Below are 23,368 nucleotides of genomic sequence, written 5' to 3'. Positions count from 1 at the left end.
ATTAAGAAAATCGTCATAAGCCAAAAAGAAATAATCCAATAAATTGATCTTCTTGCTGACATATGTTTTTCTTTTCACTCAATCTAGGTGATGCCATGCTTATCCAACCATTTCTATATACTAAACCCTCCCCCTTTTTAAGTTCTTATTGAACTTCAAGACCATCCAACTCAAACCACCTTGAATTGAATCCAATTTCACTTAATTGGTTTACTCTTGTCTTAATGATTTCAAATGATGGAATGTGAAAAAAGTCATCAGGGACATGGAATATGAAATCTGTATTACCCTATAATGGATGGAGTGCAGAGGTTGATATTCAAAATGTTAGATTCATTGAATATTACTTTAATGATGACACAAATTCTGCTTTGTTGAATTTTAGTGAAACAAAGAGCGACTGACAAATGGACAGTTTGATTTGCTTTCTTTGCCGGTTGATGATACATTATTATCTTGGAATGGGTTCTTTCACTTAGTCTAATGGCCTGCACTGCAGCCACTGATATAGATAGTGGGTGGCCATATCTTGGGAATTCCTTTTAAGGATGTTTAAGATTATGTGGTTTTTTGTTTTCTTTTTGTCAATCATATTGTTTGTTCAGAATTGATATATTTTTTAATAGGTTATATTATCTTAGGTCGGGTTTTGTCTTTCATTTTTTGTTTGTAGAGAGTAGTATAATTGTTTACAAATGTGTACAGGTTTAAATCTTATCAAGTACAAATGTTTAAAAAAATAGAAGAGTAACGACATAAAGTGATTGAGTTTAATAGTTTCTCATATAAAATTATTGACTCTAGAGATATAGTAATATGGAGAAGACAAAATTGTTTCAAGCACTGACAGAATCAAAAGCACCCCTTGTTTCAAAGAGAGAAGGATGAGTTATTCACATTTCATTTGATGATCAGAGGCGAATTGAAAGCTAAGCAGTGGTAATTCTAAAGATTCTCTGGGGGGAAATTGAGATGTCTCCTATGTTATCCATAATATAAAGTCATTCAGTCTGAATGTTACATGAAAAACATAAGCCAAATAATGGAACAGGAAGACCTAGGATGAATTATATATATATATAAGAATTATATGAATCCATCTGTGTTGGTATTATCATTGATCAGGGTTTTGCCTCCTAACTTTGTGAAAAGGCCGAGTGCCTGAGGTTTTCTAAAGAAGCAAGGGGTTGAGTAGAGTGGGAGTGTCATTTCAGGTTGGGCCGTACATAGCACATAACTTCCTTTCAAAGAAATATGAGCATTTGCACTTGGTAGGGTTTGAACTCGTACTTACAACATATAGGGCACTTGTGGGTAATTACGCTACCACTTGAGCTAGTATCCAATTTTCCATTCAACTCCTATATTCTAGTTGTAGGACATGGGCTCAAAGCCCACCAAGCCCAATTTGTGATTTTGCTAGTGGGTGAAGGTGCTAGCCCTTCGTAAACTCGTCAAGGTTCTTGGCGGAGGTAGAATATAAAGTTCAAGGATAAAACCAAGTGTAGACACCTTCGGCCTAGTATCAGTACACTGAGAGGTCCATCAACTCTCGAAAAACAATACTTCGAAAACTTCTCCCTCGAAAGATAAATCCCCTCAACAATATTAAATCTATATTATTATTTATCTACACAATTAGAATATTTTTTTATTTAATTTAATATCACGTTGGAAATATCAATAATTAAACATAATATAAGAATGATAAATTAAAAATATAAAAATAAAATATTATTAGGGTATTTATATTTATATATTTAATAACTCCCATTAAAATTAACTATTCATTTAAACAACTTATGTGTAACTTTACTTAACTTTTCTTTTAAAATACGATTAATATGATTCTCAACTTCGGGTCAGGTTAATTGTTTTGGTTGAATTATTGAATAAAAATTAAATGGTACAATTTATTTTAATTCTTTATATTCTTTATATATTTAAAATTTATTTGTCAAACTTCTATTTTAAAATCAAAATAAATTTAAGTAATAATGAATAGTCTATGCTTTATATTCCTACTCCTATAAATTAATACCAAATAATAAATTTAGGCTTTATTTGGCAATTGGTCGATAGTGATAATTGATTGTTGATTACAATGGTTGGTTTGACTAATTGATTCTATTAACTGTTTATTTAAAAATATTTGGTAAAACTTAGCTGATAACTGAAAGCTGATATGTGTAAAATGACAAATAAGGGCATGACACATTTTACTGTTAAGTATTTATTTGTTTATAATACTTTAGTCTTTATTGAGTGAAATTATTGAAATAAAACACTATAACCAAAGAATTAAGTTGCATAAAAAATCATTTTATACAAGTAAATTGAAAATAAATTAGGAGTATATAAATTAATTAGTGAATATTTTTTACAATAGAGGCTGGTGATATCTTGGCACCCCTATTAGGTTTGAGAGCATGTGGTAAATGGAGTAATTTTTTAGAAAGCATGGTCAAATATGTCATTTTACATATCTCATCCCTTATCAACTGTGAAAAAAATTATCCATCCCTGCGTTTTCTGATTTGGAGGTTTTAGCTCAATAAGCTCTTATAAACCTCTATTCACCAAATACTACAATTAGAGAGTTTGATTACCCAATCCTCCATTTGTGCCCAAATCAACTAAAAAAAGGCTCAAAACTCTATTTACCAAACACACTCTTAATATTCAAATATGTAATATATAAATTCGTAAAAAATAAATTGAATAATTAAATTTTTATTATACATTCAATGACTATATTATGGTATTGATCACCTTACTATGCTTAAATTTATGATTTAATCTGTATATTTTATTTGACCTAATTTGGTCCCTCTATTATTATAAATTGAAAAAAACACTTCTCCCATTTATTATACTAAATGGAACCTTTTTGTTAGAATAGTATTTTAAAATTTTCACTTCAACAATTTAATTGAAATAGTTGATTATATTAACTATTTTGACTAATTAATAACATTATAAGAAGGAAGAGATCCACTTACACCAATATAAAACTAAACACGTTTTACATCCTATCATATATTTTTGTACGATTAATATTTTAACGATCCAACTGTCATATTTCATATTCTATTCATATAGATTATGTATGTCAAATTTGACATAAATTAAAATTTTCTAACTATTTGTTCTATGTAAAAGAAAACTTTAATCATTCAATAAATATTAATTTATACATTATTTTAGATCGATATGATAGAGATATCGAATCAATTAGAAAATTTACATGCATGACAAGTACAATTATATCAATAAATTCAAACGTTGCATCGTTAAAATATTAATTGTACAAAAATATATTAAAAAGTAGTATAAATTGGATCCCACCTCTTATAAAAATATAAAATCATTAAAAATAAAAATATAAAAATTAAATCACAAATCCATGAACTCTATCCCAACCGGCAAATAAGATATAAAATATAAAGAAGTTCATATGCAAAATAAAAGTTACCCATAATAGTGATCTTATATATTTTGTTATAGTTGTGTCACTTTATAACTTTTCTTTGATAAGATGAGGACAAATTGTTATACAACTATAAAAAAGTATATAAGAATTCCACTCGGGATCCGACCTGATTATCCGATTCAAAATACCCATAGTTTAAGTAACCTTAGGCATTTCATTTGAGGGGGCTTCTTCTCTATTTTCTGGATCAAAACACCATCCCCTCCATCTTGACCTTCAATTTTGATCTCTATTGATACTGTATATCAACAAAGGGTTATCATAATCCTATTTAATTAGCCCCAATTCTTCTCTTTGGAGTTGGTTTAATCCCACCGTTACACTATAAGGTTCATTTAACCTTTCTAGAGCAAGAATAAGTAGCTTCGTATCATACTTGTAAGAAAAAGGAAGAAATGGAATAGGAGAAAAATTTCTTGATTCCAACCAATGCACAGTTGTGGTATAAATGGCAATTGCTTCTTTTGAAGTAACATATGGTCCATATTCCAAATAATTTTGTTGCCAAGTTACATACATGAGCAAACAAAATGAGTTACAAGTTTCGTAAGGGCGTGAAAGAGTCGCGTAGAAAAAAAAATGAGTTAAGAAAATAATTTCAAAATGAGAATTTAATGTTTAGGTGATTAAATAAAATATTTTCTAATAGCGATAAAGAAATTGAAAGGATTTTTTTTAATAAAATGAAAACAGATTAACCAAGTAATTTATCCTTATAAATATTAAATCATGCAAAATATAACTCAAACTAACTAAATCATATAATAATGGTATCTTGGTTAAACACGTACAAGAGCATAATAAATCAAATCATCGTATCAACTATAAATGAAATTCAATATAAAATAAAATAAAGTCAAAGATTAAATTAAATAAATTAAAACCAAATTAAGGACCATGGTATAAATATATGAAGTAGGAAATGACCTAATCGTAAACTTTTAAATTCTTCCAAAATAAAAATCATTCAATTCCTACATGTCGAACGTGTCAGGATTGTTTTTAATCATATTTTATATTAAATAAATATTGAATCTATTTTTACTTTTCTTCGGGATAATATCATATTCCTTACTTAATACTTTCATAAAATATTGAATGTAGTACATGTACTTTGAACTATTAATATTAGTTTTATTATGATACACATACTTTCATAAAATATTTAATCTGATATATGTACTTTGAAAATGTCTAATATAGTACTTGAACTATCAATATGTGATTTCTTATGGTATATGCACTTTCGTAAAATACCCAATGTAGCATTTGTACTTTGAAAATGTCTAATAATGTAGTACTTGAACTATCAACATGTGTTTTATTATAGTATATAGAATTAACACCATTAGTGAATTGCTAAATCAACCAAGAAAATTCGATACGTAATTTTTTTCCAAATCAATTCCACATGGATAATATAACGTTATGTGAAAAACTAAATAAAACAAAATAATTAAATTAAAAACAAATAACTAAACATATTATTAATAAAAAAAGTAAATACAAAACTTATAAAAGCAAAACATCATCTTCTCCATTTTATTAACTGGTGATCTTCTTCAAAGAGTTTTCCATTTCAAGTAATATTTTAATTGATTTTAAAATAATATTTTTATTATCCATGAAAGTACTTTCATGTAAGTATTTATTTCTTTTTATTAACTATATGTTTTGTTATTTGTTATTTAATTAATTTTTTATTTCATTTAAATTTTCACATGATGTTATATTATTCAATGTAGATTTGATGATTTGGAAAAAATCTACATATCAAATTTTCATTAGTTGATTTAGAAATTCACTAACGACGCTAACAATAGATAGAGCTAAGTAAAGAAACTGAACAAACAGAAAATAGATTCAAACTGATACATTCAGTTTGGTTCAATTTGAGTTATACAATATTATGTTTGGTTTGAAGTTGATGTTGTTACCTAAACCTAATAATTTGATTCAGATTCAATTTTTCCATATAAAACTTGATTTATCCAAATCAAATCAAATAAAACAAATCTATTTTAAAAAATTAGTGTTGGACTAATCCATTTTAAAGAAAAGCCCATTTAAAAAGTTGAAATCAAACACCATTGTTACTATATTATTTAAAAAATCCTAAATAAGTTGTAAAAAATTCCTAAATAAATAAAAAATTAAAATTAAAAAAAAGCATAATGATGAATTAAGCCATTAACATTTACATTTTGTGTCAATTTGATTATTATTTTTAAATTAAATTTAGCCCTTAACCTTTCAAAAATAGTCAAATTACTTTTTAATAGAAATTACGATTAAAATATTAATTTTAATGTTGTTAGTGTGACAATTCACATGGCAGTCCATATGCACATCATTTGTGAACAAATAATTCATAAATTATAAAAATAAAAATACATCAAAATTTTAAAAATATAAAAAGTTCATAAAAATTCAAAAAAAAAGGTATGAAATATATGTGGATTATCATGCAAAATGTTTGTTTAAAAAATAACAATGAAATCAATATTTTCATTAAAAAACATCATTTCGATTCTTTTATAAAAAATTATGGTTAAATTTGAATCTTTTAAAAGATTGAATGTTGAATTTAACTAAAAAAAGATTAAAAGTAAAATCGACAAAAAAAAAAAATAAAGATTAAAAACTAAATTTGAGATTATGAAAAAAGGAACCTCTCAATCTTTCTTCTCATTTTCTTTGATTCTTCACCCTTATCAAATCAAGCCTCTCACTCACCGAACCGTACTCCAACATTAGATTTTGTCTCATTTATGTAATTTAATCAAATCTATTCAAGCCCTTCTATTTAGGTATATTATTTCTTCCTTTCCTGATTTTTATTTTCTACATTTGTTCTTTCTTTGTCTTGTTTATTCACTAAGGTTGGAATTTTATATTATTATTTGAGAGATCAAATGCTAATCTAAGTTTTCTTCCTTTTCTTTTGACTTCACTTGTGTTTTTTGTTTTCATGATTTTTTTTAAGATTTTCATAGTCTAAGTTTTCCCCTTTGGTGTCTAGAAAATGTTACACTTGATCAGACCCAAATCTTATATATCTTAGATTTTCCTCGGCAGTAGAGAAAACAAAAGCCTAGAAGACTGGCTGTGTTAATCTCTGTTCAATCCTAAATTTCTTCAGGTCTGACTGTTTTCTATTTTGAAATAGGTTAAGAAAATGCAAGTTATAATTGTTGTTTACTTATGGGGATTGATTTTGAGCGTCTTACCTAGATGTAATGAGGAGGTTGAAGTTTGTTTTCTCTGAGAAAGAACGCCGACTGCTGATTTAGTGATCGGAGACTGTTAAAACGACAATTGTAAAATGTGGAGTGAAGACTAAAGCGAGAATTTCATTCAGGTACTATATATGCATTAATATTCGGGCATATGATCAAAAAAAGTCTTTTTTTTTCAAAAATTATCGAAATGGGCCAATTATTTAATTATTTACCGAAATAGTCCATTTTCCACGAAATCGCGTCCACGTCAGCGCGATTTGCTTACGTGGACACAAATCGCGCCCTCTAGGACGCGATTTTGCTGACGTGGATGAACAGTTTCTCATTTTTAGCTTGGAAAACTTTGAAAGGCCATAACTTTTGGCTCGGTTGTCCGATTGAGACGATTTTTTTTATTTCGAATAAATTTTCGAGATCTACGCGCTGACAAACTGCCGAAGGTGGTTTGCCACACTTTTCGTCAAAAAAGATCCCTTTTTGTCCCTAAATTTTGATTTTTTCGATTTAAAATTAAATTTTGAAACATTCAAATCATTATTTGTAGTGTGTGTATATGTTAATAGTTACGTACAGAAAAGTCAACTGAATATAATTTTATATTAAATTCATTTAAGTTCTTCTCAAACGACCAATGATTCTAACTGTCTTAATTATATGAGTTACCGATGCCTTTGCCTAAGCATCGATGAGCTAACATTTTATATAAGTTATTTCTAATTGTAATTAGCACTTTCTATCATTACGCAGGTTGCTTTTCCTAACTTGGAGAAAATCACAATCTGCCATTTGAGGAACGCAAAGAGGATATGGCACAGCAAATTTCATAAGAATTCATTTTCTATGCTAAAAGAGTTGACTGTTGAGGAATGTGATGTGCCATTTGAATCTTTTTTGTACTTTTTTGTACGTGGACGCGATTTCCTGGCGCGTACCCTGCATCGCGTTGACGTGGACGCGATTTCGTGGAAAATGGACCATTCCGGTAAATAATTAAATAATTGGCCCATTTCGGTAATTTAAAAAAAAAAAGGCTTTTTTTGGTCATTTGCCCGAATATTAATGCATATATAGTACCTGATTCCAATTGATTCAATAAAATAAGGGATTCGATTTACTTGATTCCAATTGATTCAATCTTCAAATACTTGTTAATATATAAAATAGATTTTCAAAATATGGATCTTCAAGTAAGAGCCAACACGTCCACAAAATCATCAAGTCGTTGCCCAATTAATTTTGTTGAAAAGATTACCAACTCTAAAAATAAAAAATTATGTTGCCTGTCGCAATGCTAGCATTAATAGATACTACCATTGACACTTTAACCATCACTTCAAAAAGAGTTAGTTCAATAATAAAACATCTAACAAAGTTGAACAAGCTTTTCTTTAATTACACCTCCCGCTTATTAAGTTGTTTGCCACTTCAACAATGGAACCTTTCACTTTCTTTTTTCCTATCCTGTCTCCATGGTTGGCAACGCCGTCTTCTGTCCCGAAACTCCCGCGGGTGTGGTGGTTGGTTCCTTTGAAATGGAGACTTTGGGTTCGGAACCTTTATTTTATGTTGTTGTTCGGCTTCCCGAGTTGGTCCGGGCTTTTTGGGTATTGTATTTTGTTGAAGCCTCTCTGGCTGGGCTTCACATTCCACCCATATTGATATTGCTACAAGTTCCATCTTTTGGATTATTCATTATTCATGAACCCAAAAGAAATTCCTTTATTCTAGACGTGGCAACTCATCATTGGTAACCAGCACACTCCCCTCTCCAACTCCTTTACTCAATGACTCGAAATCTCACTCTAATTTTTCCACACTACCAGAGATCCGATCTATCAAACTGCACAATTTTCCCGGAAAATCCATTAACGAGAAAATAACTCATTTCCCATGGCAAACGCATGGAAGCGAGAACACAGCAAAACCCAAAAGCTCCTCTCACCCAAAACCCTTCTTTCCCTCCTCATCCTCATCCTCATCTTCTACCTCTGTTTCTCTTTTCTTTCCCCTAAAAACCCCACCTTTATCCCCACCACTGCATCTTATAAGACCCAAATATCTACCCAAAATTTCCCAATCCCTCCTTTTAATTGCCGCAACTCCCCGCAATCTCATCCCATTATTGCCAACCAAGTAGAAAATCTCAAATACCCTTTTATTTACTCCTTAGCTGACTTAGGCTCCCTCCCTGACAAGCCTCACAAGAACATCGTCAGAATTCTTAAAGGTAAGCCCTTTCGTCGGCCTGACATCTCCGCCACTGTTCAGGATTTTCTGGAAGGGAAAAACAGGGATGGGTTTTTCGTGGATGTCGGGGCCAATATCGGGATGGCCAGTTTCGCCGCAGCTGTTATGGGGTTCAGGGTGTTGGCTTTTGAGCCAGTTTTGGAGAATTTGCAAAGGATTTGTGATGGCATTTGGTTTAATAGGATTGAGGAATTGATTACTGTGTTTGAAGCAGCCGCATCTGACCGTAATGGAAATATTACTTTCCATAAGGTACGAGTCTTCTAATTTTATGGGTTTTTTTGGCTGATTTTGATTTGTTATAACCTAGCTCTGAAACTAGTGAGCTTATAAGGTGTTAAAAATGGGAATTTGGTGGCACTGTTGAATTCATAACATCAATGAATCCAGTAGGCTAGGTGCTTCAGTTGCTTCAATGAATCCAGTTTGACCAATAATACTTGCCTTTTTTAAAATATATTTCGAATCAATGGTTAAATCAATGTCACCTGGATCCAATAGATGCTCAAATAAAGGAAGCCTTAGTCTGGGGATACTGAGGGAGCCTCATTTTCAGTTATGAGACGTAATTGTGCTCTCTGCTTGAAGTTAAACTGGTGTGATATGTGATTATGATTTTGCAAGTGCAAACCACTTTACTTGACATCTTGGTGAATTCTGCTTGGAAGAATGAGAGGCTGTAAGTTCTGGGAATTACTTGATAATCTCTGGGTGTTTGCTGTATGGATCATCTGTTGTCGCATCATTTTTGCCATTCAGATTCGATATTTGTGGTTTCTTTTTTCGTGCAAGGCCATAGTTATTGTTTATCCTTTCTTATATGTTGCTTCCTTCTGTTACTATATTATTCCCCTTTGTGCTTCTCATGCGAAATCCTTGCTTGTTCTCTCCAGTTGGTTGGCCGGCTTGACAACAGTGCCGTTTCTGCTGTTGGTGCAAGGTTGGCATTCAAGTCCAATGAAGAAATAGCAGTTCAAGTGAGATCCATCCTTCTCGATGAAGTTATCCCAGAGTCAGAGCCAGTGCTTCTGCTTAAAATTGATGTACAGGGATGGGAATACCATGTATTGAAGGGAGCCAAAAAGTTGTTATCGAGGAAAAAAGGTGAAGCCCCTTATCTAATCTACGAGGAAGATGAACGACTGTTGCAAGCAAGTAACACTACCGCCAAAGAGATACGGGATTTTCTAAGTGGTGTGGGTTATAGTCATTGCACCCAGCATGGTACAGATGCTCATTGCACCAAGAATTAATGCAAGTAGCACGAATTTTCCACGGATGACAACCTTACTGCAAATCTGTTGTTTTGCATGCCATTTTTCTTGGCTCTCAGACAGTGGAATGCAGTTCATCCCAATACAAATTTCTTCATTTTTTTTATGATAGAGAAGTTGAACTGAAGCCGATAAAAGGTTCTATCGTCAACCCTCTTTTCTCTTCGCAATTGGCTGGTTAATGGCAGTTTCTTCTTTTGTAATTTCCATTTATAGATCTGTTGTTTGATTAAATTTCTAGTAAACAAATTGAAGCTAAGGTTACAAACCTTGAGTTAGGAAAGAACTGTTTTACTTTTTTTTTTTCTGAACTTCCCACAAAATCTGTTTCATATTAATGAGAATATATTACAATTGGCCAAATATAATACCTCTAAAGACTGCAAAAACCTGAACTATATAATATATACATCCTTGAGTCTTACATCATTTATAGTTGATTGTCTGCAATTGCAGGATAGTACAGATTGTGAATAAATACATGACAGATCTGATATGAAAACCATGTGCAATCTAGAGACAAAATATTCACTTTGATGCTTCAAATGATGGGTATGGCTAGTTTTAACCTGTATAGCAAGAGTTAAAGACATACGTGTAAAGATCATTACAAAATTTGCTTGTTGGACTTGGGAAAATGTCATACCTTATGCTCCTGAAGTTTGATATCTCAATATCTCCCCATCATGTAACTCCAAGTCTTCAGGATTATTTTGGGCCGCTAGTTTGTGAAGGACCAGCTCTTTCTACCATTACATCATAGAGTTGCTTTCCGTTCTATTTGCAACAGAAATTAACAGAAGGGTCAAAACCAAGTATTTCACTAAACGCTTGGGTATTTTGTGCCTGAAGTTTCATGAACCAAGTAGAAATAAACAGCTATAAGATTCGATTAACTGTCTGATATCCTTTACCTTTTGTGTTTTTTTGACAAAACCAAATACAGTAGCAATCTAGGAGGGGACTAGACAACCATGGAGTAACAAGCAAAAAGATAGAAAACAATCTAAAATTTTACTTACAAAAATGACTGGGAAAAAGTGAACTTGCCCTTCAGGCTTTGTCTGTGTCTCCTTAAAATACACCAGAATTGGGAAACTTGGCCACCAAAGTTCCCAATTCACAAATGTTGAGTACCTATTGTAAAATAGATCAGTAAGTGGCTGCTTACTCTTTCAAATTTTGGATAGAAGTTTGAAAGATTACTTACTTCCAACGGTTCTTTCCGCCCACGAAGACATTTTCATCTGAATCCTGAAGCTGCTCTCCTACTTTTACCTCCTAAAACCACAAACGTTGTCAGTCATGTATGCGCACGTGAAGAATTCTAGCCATATCCTCAAAGATGAAGAAAGTTGTAATATTCCAAAATTCGATATCTACAATGCTGTTTAAGTTCAGAAATGAACTTTACAAACATCATCATGCAAACTGACTCAAAATAATGTTTCTGCACATAATTGTTAGCCATGAAAGATCATGCAAACACCTTGCTTTAAGAAATAGCTAAGTTGAGACAGGAATGGACTAACCAGAGCCTCGTCGTCAAAGACAAATCTCACTCTGGTAGTCTGGAAGAAGAACAAACTGTCAGCTGCTTTGAGCAAAAATATTGAATTATAAAACAAACTGCATTATAGAAATAGAATCTAAAATAAAGTGAATCTATAAATTGGATATTTGTGGATCTCATCAGAATGGTATCTTGAAAACTGCTTTGTATATAATAAAGGGATCAAAGCTCTTCGGATGGTGGCAATTTGGATTCTTCTCAATGATATAATCTATTTCCTGGGATTGATACCTGGAACAACAGGAGCAACCCAAGTAAACCAACAGGTGCAGCTGGTAATAGGTTGTCAGTATAAACCAATCCACCGGCTAGACCTGTTTAAATAAACAAATTTTTGGGGAACATAATTTAGAAAGACGGGAAGACAATTGCATGATAACCGCAGACAATGCCTATCCATTCAATTTTATAAAGATCAAGATCAATCAAAAGACTGTTATATGGATAGTCTATAATAGCATAATACACTCAGCATGCACGTTCTAAAGAAGCAAACATCGACGTAGGCAGCGATAAACAATTGCTCGCAATCTAGCGCAAAACCCATACGCAACTAAAAATGCAACCTTGCTCACATACCAAAATGCAGTTTGGATCATATATAGTTAGAAAAGTCCCAATCTCCAGACAATAAACAACTAATTATTGAAGAACTATTATGGCCCTAGTGTTGATAGAGTATATTCATCTACAAACAAAACAGGCAAACTTGCATAAACAAGTTAGGTTCATATGAATATCATTCAAGACCATCCAAGATACCAAAAGAGAAAAAAAAAAAAAAAAAGGTTGTGTCTGAGTATGGAAAATGCAGAGAACCCACCAAGTAGGACAAAGGGTATGCGATAATCTGGGTCAGGAACCACAGTTTCTTTCTTTTGGACCTTCCTTCCTAGCTGCCAAGCATCAAAGTAGCTATCTCAAACCATGAATTACAACTAATTAAAACCCCAAGTATAACCCAAAATCAGTTCAATCACAATTCATACTTCCTGCCACCAACCTGGATATTTAAGAATTTAAACATTCAAGGTGGAAAATAAATGTTAAAGAAACAAGCAAAAAACATATATATCAAAGTTCATTCAACAAGACAAACCACTGATGCAACAAGAAGTCTGCCTCCACGAGGACTATTGCATTCTCTTCTTAAAAAACTTTGCTTATATCCTACTTTGCCATGGAATGAGCTCCTCATTTGTCCCAAAAGACCATTCATTTCATTTCCTGTTTGAAATAAGCATGTAATTAATTCTTTACAATTTTATCTCTCCTCAATGAAAAGATAAATATACGCTCCACATTTCACTACCCACAGCCACAATTTTTTTTCCCACAAATTTCTTTTATGTATAAACTATTGAATTCTATACTTGGATTCAGAAAGGGCTTACTTTGGGAAGGTAGAAATGGAGCAGCAGTCAACAGGAATCTACTAGCCATTTTCTGCTTTGTGCTCTGCTCACTGTATTTGCCCAAAGAAATTTTTTTTGTTTGTCTGGGTTTTCGACAAGAAAAAGGAAGAAAAATAAAATTTAACTGATGGTTCGCTTGTTTTGTAGACTAAATTGACCCCATTGCCCCTTATTGCCGATTAGCAATTGACATAATGTAATGGTTTTTAAACTGCTGTGTCAAGGGCGTTTGGGTAATTCACTGAAACCAAATGTCTTTGCTTCCATTTAGCCCTATCTAGTAGAACAATTGAAATATCCACCCGTTCAAAGCATTTTAACACGAAGGGGCTTCACAAAAGTGAAAATAAACTAATCGAAAACTCTTTTTATAATGGCAAACTCTCTATCTTTCACTTCTGTTTGTTCCTTCAACACTTGCAATAAGCCGGGTACTCTAATGTGGATGTTTTAGTGATATTGGTTTAATCTTAGGTGACCAATTTTTTTGAGTTAATCTCTTTTCTTTCATTGGTTTTAGGGATAATTATTGATAATTCTTTTCCGAGGAAGGTTCTTGTGGTAAATGAAGTGTTTAAGAGCTCCAGGAGTGCCAGAATGTGTTCTTTAGAGGCTAAGGTAAGAGGGTTTTTTTTTTTTTGGTTTTTACTTTACTTTCCATTTGATAAGCTGTCCTAGTTTTGCATTTATTTTTAGTGAAGTTGTGGAATTCTTGCAGTGGGTTCAATCCCTTTCGTAAATTTGCAAGGTGGGAACTGTGAAGGGATGATTCAGATGCTAATGGCTTTTTAAGTTGGATTTTGGATAGGATTTAATATTTATTTTGTGGGGGAAAACATGGTAAAAGTAAGGAAATTGCAGTCTAGACTGAAAACATGAATTCTTGGTTTTTGTTATCTAAGATAGAATGATTTCTGGAAATGGCTAAGGATTTTAGGTATAATAGAGAAGAATGATAACATAGAGAACTAGGAAAAACAATGCAACATTCAACTTTATGGTACCTGGTCTAGATTGTGAATACATATCATTATTCACCTATTCAGCTATGGGATTATGAACATGGAATTGATTCACCTATTAAGCTGGATATTCAGTATGGTTAGGATCTCTGTTCTTAATTTCTTCTTATCCTTCTGCAATTTTCTGCTTTTTAAGTTCACATAGCTTTTTGTTTAACAGGCTGCTGAAAAGAATCAAAGTACTAAACCAACTAGCATCGTTTGTGCTGATTGCAAAGGAAATGGTAATGAAAATTTTGGGTAATTACATTTTTTCTCTGATCTTTTTTTTTTCCTGAAATTAGGTCTCTTGTTTCATATAACTATAGATTTTGTTGATTATCATTGTTCTCTTGATATCTACTGATACTGACTAAACTGTTAGAATTTAAGGCTGTGCTGTTAATATTGTGTATGGCAATTTGGCATCTTAAACATCAATCTAGAAGGATGGTTGGAACTCCCAATTATAAGAGTGATTAGTAACGATTCTAATTTCTTTATATAATATATATATGAAGAGTAAGCAGATCAAAGCATCCAGCATGTCTTTTTATATGTAGCCTATGGTGCTTGTATTCATTCGATGCCATGTAAGGATCTTAGATTGGTTAAACATAGATATACTGAGGTGTTGCATGGTTCATATGATTCATTACATGGGGCTGGAGAGCTGTATGGTTTCCTTTTGATGGAAGGGACAGAATGAACAACAATTTCATTTCTTCTCAAGTGTGGAAGAAGTGTTTCTCTCTCAATTCACTCTTCCGCTTGACCCAACTTAAAAAAAAAAATTCTTCCTATTGATTAACTTATATTCTTCCACATTATGAGCCTATGTTTATCAGGTGTGAATACTTTGTCTTCTCGAACTTCTTTTAACTTTTTGGATAATTGTTCCAGACAACTTCCTTTATTAACGAATGTTCAGGTCAACATTTAGGCTCTTAAAGTTTTTCAATGTTCAACTCAAGAGTTCATTGTCTGAGTTCTATTATTCTAAAACGACCAACAGACAAATAATAACTAGTTTCTATATGCAACTACCAGGTGCAAAACAATGTACTCAATGCAAAGGAACTGGGGTTAATTCAGTTGATCACTTCAATGGACAATTTAAAGCTGGTGGGCTGTGTTGGCTTTGCAGGTACTGTTTTCTTTTCCCTTACCTACCCTGATAATGATAACGAGCAGTAATATCATTTGTGTCATTTCCAGATATGATCACATTCAAAGTTTGTTATTTATTCCGTTGTCTGCATTCATCAAGGATTGGAAATTCAATTTCCTTTTTGAATTGGTATTGAGAACAAGATAGAATACTGATGTTGAATTTCTGTTCTAAAAGAAAATAGAATTTTTATCCATGAACAATTCAACTGAGCACAATTCATAGTACTCTTATCTGAAATTTGTGTTTAGCGCAGACCAGATTCTTGAAATCTCTTTTTTCTTTCACTGGTAGATTCTTTAGATCTCTAAGAGAATGACTTTAGTACTTTACCTTTTCTATTGGCAAAACAAAGTAATTGATAATTGATACCTAGTATTAGGACTTATGGGCTGTTGAATCTGTCATTTCCAGTTGTAGAAACTGGCACATTCTTGGTTCCAAAGAAAGTACTAAAGTCATTCAAGGATATAGGCAATGGTGATGCACTCATGCTTTAATCTTCCTGCAACCATGGATTAGCATCAAAATTCTTGGAAGTGATTTTATTTCAGTGAATCAGTAGCATTCTAATCCCATGGATGAAAAATGTAGAAGTATTAGCAATTGGCATTTGATAGAATTAATGTGTTTTTGTTGCAGGGGGAAAAGGGAGATTTTATGTGGGAATTGTAATGGAGCTGGCTTTACTGGTGGATTTATGAGCACCTTGGATGACTGATATAAAAGCTACAATTTTGTCTCACCAAAGGAGATTTACCATAACAAGCTTTTGTAATCTCGTCCTGTTTCTTGGATTAACAGTACATTTGCTTCACTCATGTTGTGTTTTTGGCATGCACAAGTTTGTTATATACTTAGCCAAAAAAAAGGGGAGAACCTTTTTTTTGTTCTTTACAGGCCAAGCTCATAGCAATTCTTTTGTTTAAAGTCACTAAATCAGTAAAATAAATAAATAAACTTTAGGCGTAGCTAGTTGGTACATGCAACCGTTCAAAGGATATGGAATTCAAATGTCTTTAGTCTGGGGATAATCCCTTTTTCTATCCCAAGACCATCATCATAATATTAAAGTTCAAATTCATTGAAGTTGCTCATGCATGCATGTGTGGTGAAGTATTCCAAAGTGATAATCTCTGAAATCGATACTGAATTTGTGGTAGTGAAATGGGTGAGGTGGCATCCACATGTAATACTCTGATTTGTGAGCCTTCAAACTCAGCTCCAACTACGCCCATAGAAACAGGGACCAAGTTTTACTTTTTCACACTGATGGAGCCAGCCAGCGGCTATATCCACATAAAATTGGCAGCACAAAATGGTACACGTGGACCCATGATGAATGGGAAAAGCCGAATGCACCAAAAAAAATATCTACCCAAAAAGCAATAAACAAACTAGACCGCGCCAGATAGGGGTCGAACCTATGACCTTCTGCTTAGGAAACAGACGCTCTATCCACTGAGCTACAAGCGCACTTGGACATTAATTAATTTTTAACTATAATATTGATAAAATTATAGTTCTTGCCTAGTCAACAAGACCAAGAAAAATATTGTGAAACCGAAAATCGATGTAAACTATGATATTTAAATTTTTTTTTTAAATACAAGTTAAAAATTCACAATTATCCAAACCAATTTGAATTTGAATTTTATTTAATTTATAATTGTTTTCTATATTTTCTCACTTGTATTCTATATGAAAAGCTCATTAATATAGGTTTAACTCATCTTGACCTAATCTATGGAGACACAACCTTCATACCATTTTGCCTTAGCTAACAAGCCTAACAAAGCAAGAATGGTTCATCACAAGGAGAAAGGAAAGGCCCAAAATTTATTCCTTATCATGATATATTTGTGAGGAAAAAAAAATAGTATCTCTAGGAAATTGGTAAACTTGGACTTCTCATTTCGTGGAAAAAATTCCCCTATGCCAAGAGTCATTGAAGGCCAAAATAATTAGATTCCTAAAGCTAGACATAGAAGGATCCTCTAATCTCTTCATACAATTCAAAAAATACACCACCATGAAACACCAGGATGTCCTTGATAGTTGCCTTGGGGCGATGTTGTAAACCTCCAGAATCCTTATGAACTAGGGATAAAAGGGAAAATGAAAACATACCTTAAATAGATGTAGGAGAAAGAAAAAGCCTCTTCCATCTTCACCTTACTTATACGATTGACACCTGATGGACCTGCAAACTCATACTTATAATGGGACAGCTGAAAAGCATTGTAGTCGCAACATAAACACAATCACATTCGTCATTATTGTACTTTATAATTCCTCACCTTCCACCGTAACATCCTTAATCAATGAATTGTCTTCTATATGGGGGAGAAAGAATGGACATAGAAAATTAGCACACACAAAAAAAAAACCACAAGAATGTAAAAGAAGTAAATAAAAAGGAAAAAAATTAAGATGTTTACTTCAAGATCAATTCTTTATTTATAGGGACATAAGAGGAAAATGAATCAATCAGCCCAAAAGTAACGACAGTAAAAGAAATAACACCTTGCCCAAACACCAATTGTAGATTACCATGCGTCTAAATGAGATCAATAAGATCAAGATAACAAGTATGACAATTAGAGAAGTAATAATGATGCTTCCAAACAACAGTCACTTCAAACGAGCATTTTCATTGGAAACACAAATGTTTCAAGTTAAGTTACTTTATAGTTTACCTTTTGGCTGTGGGAGGATAATTGCTATACCCTCATATTCTATATGAGAGGCCCACTAACAAAAAGGCACAAATCCATCTAACCTAACCTATGGAGACATAACTCTCATATCTCTTCGTCGATATAACCTTCATATCATTATGTCTTTGGAGTCCAAGATTGATACGATCCGGCTCGGGTTAATCGAGTCATTTCACAAAGTTTGCCTGATCGTCGACGAGAAGAAGTTCTAGCAGCCAAAAATGTGTAAATTTGTTTTAAAATTTTGCAGAAGCTTACAAAGTGAATTTTGTAATGATAGAAGGTTTAGAAAGATGTAGGTTCGGTTTAATAAAGGAATCAAAGGATAGTTAATTTGGGATAATTTTTGGGAATGGAAAAATGGACTTAACTCCAGAAACGATTCAACACTAAAGAGTGTCACCCCGGTTTCTATTTGGTTAAGGTGGATTTGCGAAATTGTAGAAGGGTTGAACGCCACACCAAAAACAGGTGATAAGTTTAAAAAGAGAACGATAGACGCCACTAGCTCGCTAGATAAGTCAGATCGAAACTCATACGAATTTAAAGAGGAGAAAACTCACTTTTTGAACAAAGTTCATTCAATAATCTGTTCTTTTACAATGAAATTAATCAACTATTTATAGAACCAGGCATGGCTAGCCGAATGGGCAACTTAATGGCTAAGAATTCAACCATGAATATGCTAGAAAATTCTAGAAAGAAATCATTAATTTGCTGTAGCTAAATTCGGCTGAATGAGCATGAATGAAGCATTAAAAATTCGGTTCATGCTTGAAGATGATTCATGGATTGACCGAAACATCATGTTGCTTCGCTAGATGCATTCATGCATTCTTAATCTTGAAGAGAGCTTAATTCCATAGATGTACAGCCCCTTATTGTTCCAACATCTCCCTTGGCTGAATGCAGCTTTAAAGTGCCTTGAAAACTTGATTGGCCATCTTGAAAATACATGGAACATGCCTGAAACGTCCCAAGGTATGTTCTTCCATAAATTCGGTCCATGAATGTACAAATGCATGAACATTCAGCAGCCCCCTCTTGCATGAACGTCCCAAGTACTTGTGCTCCCTTAAATGCCTTCCATTGAACCTCAATTGTGCATGCACACTCCCATACGTGGCACCAATCCATTCATGAACCTTGCATTAAACACATCTTCACATTCAGCTCACCTACATAAACACATGAACAACATTAAATCACACAAAATTCAGCTGAACATGCATTAATATAATTTAGACACACTAATTTAACATAATAATTAACTTATGACAAATTTAATATGATCTTAACAAGACATTAAATTCGGCATTGACTAAGACACATTAAAAACATGCAATAGACTTAGACAAATTAAAACATGCATTAAAAAAAACAAATAAAACACATTTAACATAAAAAATTAATATGTCCAGATTTTAACAAATTTATTAACTTAAACTAATTAACTAAATTAACTAGCAGCAATTTATTTATTTATTCCAGCAAAATAAACACAAACTAAAGTAAGCTAAAAATGAGCTCATTGAGCTAAAAACGAGCTCATTGAGCTAAAATTGAGCTGAATTGAACTCGATTGAGCTGGATCGAGTTTCATTTTACACTTGGGCCCCTAGAGTTTAGGCCACTCTTGATGACGTCGAGTTGTGTTGAAACATGATGCAACCAGGTTCGCATCATTCCCTCCCTCTTGAAGACGATTTGTCCTCAAATCGGGCCACTTGCTCGAGAAAATTTTTTCAAATTGACTAGCTCGTTTGTTCTTGATCCGAACAGATTCGTTTCCAAAACTCTGAGAACTACCAATGGTTCGAGAAGAAATCGGGTTATTTTCACGCCCTCCCTCTTTAGGAGGGTACCACCTCACATCGTCACCTACAAAAGAATTAAGCAAATGAGTGATACGATGAAGGTTAAACACAAAGAAACTTTCTGAGATTTTATTCACAATTTGAACAAATAAACCAATACCGGGATCAAAAATATAAATCGGTCTTACCTTTTTCTTCGATGGAAACAAACCTAAATTACAAGACATTCGATAGCTATGCTTTTGGAAATCAACTTTCCTTGGTTCGTTTCCCTTAGACAATGATATAGAATGATGTGCCCTGGGGTCAAAGACAAAATATTCTCTTGCCATTTCAATTTGATGTAACAATTTCAAGATCGACATCATAGAAAGGAAATGATGCATTCTTAAGTCATTTTCATGTAAAACATGTTCAAACCTTTTAAACCACAACATGGAGCAATTTCCAGAATCATAAATCGAATTTTGACTTTGCAAGCCAATGATATTCGCATGCTTTGTTCTCAAACAGAATAAAGATAAAACTCGGAGCAAATAGAAGGGGTCAACACATTGATTCAAAATACAAATCTGACACTCACCTTCGCTTGACGTCAACTTAGGAATACATGCTCCGGGTTTAAAAACATGATTTTGATCGGTCGTTCCGTAACGCAACAAAAACTTCACTTTCACCAAGATATCACACATGCCAAATAAAGAGGATGTAGGCGAGAATGAATTCAAACAATCAGACTTCTTGATTCTATTTTGAACTGATATGTAGAGACATGAATATATCATACAAGAATTTAAAAATGTCTCAGGAACAACACAATCAAATAGATTAATTGTCTTACACGAAAACCTTTTACCAAATGCATTAAACAAAGAAAATGTGAACATATTAACATTCGAACAGCCATATATCTCAAATTTCACTCGATCAAACTTACACAAACATGCAGAATTTACACAACAAAGCAGAAACGTCTCACCACCATCACAAACAATCGAACTAGGAATTTTACATGGCAACTTTTTAACACTCAAGTTTGAAAGTTGTTTGTACTGATTTATACTTACTTCACCAATACATTTGTCAATGCGATAATTTTCATTAGGGAAACTCATCTTTCCATCTTTTAAAAGAGGCGCGTCAACATTAAACAAATAATGGCAGTTAACCATATCAGCTATATTATCACAAACATTGAAGTGGGATGGTGGAGACTTAAACGTCATAGAATCCTCACCTTGCTTACCTTTAAGTGCTGGTGGACTAGGGTCGTCTATGATCTTACCTTTCTCGATCAACTTGAACTGCTTCTCATCAGGAAAATATTATAGTTTTTGTCAATTGATTCCTTGGAAACCTGGAAAGAAGAAAATTTACGCGGCAAACTTGCAAATGGGTTAGTTAGGACATTCCTCACTTTTGCTCGATTACTTTCTCCTTTTTCACTCGTCTCTTTTTCAAACTCTTTTTCAAACCCTCTCTTTTTTTCATGACACTCGTTTCTTTTACATTCTCATGTCTTTCTTCAACTCACTCTCTTTTTTGATTTCTTGTTCTTTTTCTTTCATTTCTTTTTTTCGCCTCTCGATTTCATTCCATATATGCTCATTTTCTTGCATCAATATTTCTTGTATTTCTTTTCTTTTCTTTTCTTTTCTTTTTGTCTCGTTCTTTTATTACAAGAAGATGATAACTTATAAGAATCATAACAACAAGCTTCTCGTTGGAAAGAAGTGATAGAATCTTCATACAAGTCACGATCATCTCTTTGTGAATAACCCTCATTGGGCATATATCTTGATGCATAAGAAACTCGGTCATCTCTTCGTGTTTGATCCTTCGTGGACGAGTACCTTGGTGCATACAAAGACTGACTTGTGATTTCTTGTTCGTCGCCTTGAAAAACTTCATACTCGAAACGTGCTTTGCATCGTCTTGGATTCCTTGTTGAATAGGAATCATGATATAAATCTCTTCTCGAATAATCATTAGATGTATGCTTTCGTGATGATCTTGTCTCCATTTCTTGACCCGGTGAATTTGGCTTCCGTCGGGCTCTTTCCTCCACTCGATCCAATCGTTCATGCAATTTATCAAATTTTGATTTCACCATTCTACGCATCTCTTGCATCAAATATTGGAATTTTGATTCGGAAAATTCTTCTTGAGACATAATAATTTTTTTTTGCTAAAAAGAAAAAGTGATTAAAATAAAATAAAAAGTAAATACCTCACCACAAAACCTCGCAAAAAAAATTGGATAGCACTCCACTCGTGTTTACGCTCGTTTAATGGCTTTTGCTCGCTCTAATGTACTCACCACTCGTGCCTTTTTCCGCTCGTCTCACTCTCGTGAATTCGTATTTTGTTTCAAGAAGACTTATTGCGGCTTAGAGGGTCGGCTTCAAATGGGTGCAAAGGATAACATTAGGGTGTATAGGGTAGGCTGAAACAAGGAAAATAAAAATCAGTATGTGCGGCGTTTTAGGGGGGTAGGAATGGTAGAATGAATGGATGTTCGGAAGTAACAAAAAAATAATAACAAAATAAAACTCACAAGACTTTTCAATTCTTTTTTTTTATACTTCGAAATTTTTTTTTACTTCGTACTCTTTTTTTTCATAATTTCCTTTTTTTCAATTACAATAGATGAAATACAAAGAAAGAAAAAAATTACAACTTGAATTTTTTTTGATTTTTTTTCACGTTACGAACCTACTCCGAGCTTGATACGTACGTCGGTGCTCCTCGTTTTAGTAGCTCTGATACCAAATGATACGATCCAGCTCGGGTTAATCGTGTCATTTCACAAAGTTTGCTAGAACTTCTCCTCATCAACGATCGGGCAAGCTTTGTGAAACGACTCGATTAACCTGAGCCGGATCGCATCAAAGATCATTGAGCTTCGCCTATGGAACCTGAACTTGGCAAACCTTGCCCTTGGAAACTTTCTTTACTCTTGGAGCCTAAGCTTGCCAAACTTCACCCTTTCCTCTGAACTCGGACATCACATCCTCGCCCAAATGTCACATCTTCGAGACTTACATGATCTAAAAGAAATATATTGGGACTACCCCCAAAGACATCCTTCACATCTAGCAATCCTCTCATTTAGTCTTTTCAAGTCAAGTCTGAATGCACCTTAGGTTGATACTCGTCACTTTACCACAAAACTTAGGCTTAACAGATAAGCCTCACAGCCAACCTTCATTTTCTTATAAATACCTTCCCAATAATAGGGGAGTAGGGGAGGGAAGACAACACGCTTAACTTTACTTAACAAAAATCCTCTTTCATCTTCTCCTTATATCTCTAAGAATAAAGACTCTCACACCTCTAACGTTGTGAACCGTCATCACAAACCACTTTCTATATTTGTATTATAACATGATTAATGTAATTTTAAAAAAATAGG

The 23,368-nt window shown here is 33.2% G+C and overlaps 3 protein-coding genes and 1 non-coding gene across 4 annotated transcripts; 2 read left to right on the top strand and 2 right to left on the bottom strand.

Annotated features, from left to right (window-relative positions):
• Positions 1 to 8,457: 8,457 nt before the first annotated feature.
• LOC105773139 (uncharacterized) lies at positions 8,458 to 11,033 on the top strand. The gene is made up of 2 exons (XM_012594815.2): positions 8,458 to 9,234; positions 9,876 to 11,033. The coding sequence occupies exons 1-2, from the start codon at positions 8,626 to 8,628 to the stop codon at positions 10,233 to 10,235; spliced, it is 969 nt and encodes a 322-aa protein (XP_012450269.1). The 5' UTR covers positions 8,458 to 8,625; the 3' UTR covers positions 10,236 to 11,033.
• LOC105773140 (uncharacterized) lies at positions 10,635 to 13,388 on the bottom strand. The gene is made up of 9 exons (XM_052632471.1): positions 13,224 to 13,388; positions 12,929 to 13,056; positions 12,653 to 12,725; positions 12,061 to 12,143; positions 11,789 to 11,827; positions 11,467 to 11,537; positions 11,279 to 11,393; positions 10,903 to 11,033; positions 10,635 to 10,825 (listed from the first exon to the last, which is right to left on the bottom strand). Exons 1-8 carry the CDS (start codon positions 13,270 to 13,272, stop codon positions 10,965 to 10,967), a joined length of 627 nt encoding a protein of 208 aa, XP_052488431.1. The 5' UTR covers positions 13,273 to 13,388; the 3' UTR covers positions 10,635 to 10,825; positions 10,903 to 10,964.
• Positions 13,389 to 13,508: 120 nt separating this feature from the next.
• Positions 13,509 to 16,313, top strand: LOC105773141 (protein BUNDLE SHEATH DEFECTIVE 2, chloroplastic). The gene is made up of 5 exons (XM_012594818.2): positions 13,509 to 13,675; positions 13,765 to 13,862; positions 14,427 to 14,490; positions 15,296 to 15,392; positions 16,059 to 16,313. The coding sequence occupies exons 1-5, from the start codon at positions 13,618 to 13,620 to the stop codon at positions 16,135 to 16,137; spliced, it is 396 nt and encodes a 131-aa protein (XP_012450272.1). The 5' UTR covers positions 13,509 to 13,617; the 3' UTR covers positions 16,138 to 16,313.
• A 506-nt stretch (positions 16,314 to 16,819) lies between these two features.
• On the bottom strand, positions 16,820 to 16,892 carry TRNAR-CCU (transfer RNA arginine (anticodon CCU)). Its single transcript has one exon. It is a non-coding gene; the product is annotated as a tRNA-Arg (tRNA).
• Positions 16,893 to 23,368: the final 6,476 nt, after the last annotated feature.

The sequence above is a fragment of the Gossypium raimondii genome, chromosome 6 (assembly GCF_025698545.1).
Source record: "Gossypium raimondii isolate GPD5lz chromosome 6, ASM2569854v1, whole genome shotgun sequence".
In the NCBI taxonomy this organism is placed as follows: Eukaryota; Viridiplantae; Streptophyta; class Magnoliopsida; order Malvales; family Malvaceae; genus Gossypium; species Gossypium raimondii.
The sequence above is the reverse complement of the archived record's forward strand: the minus strand, read 5'-3'. Positions and strand labels throughout refer to the sequence as shown.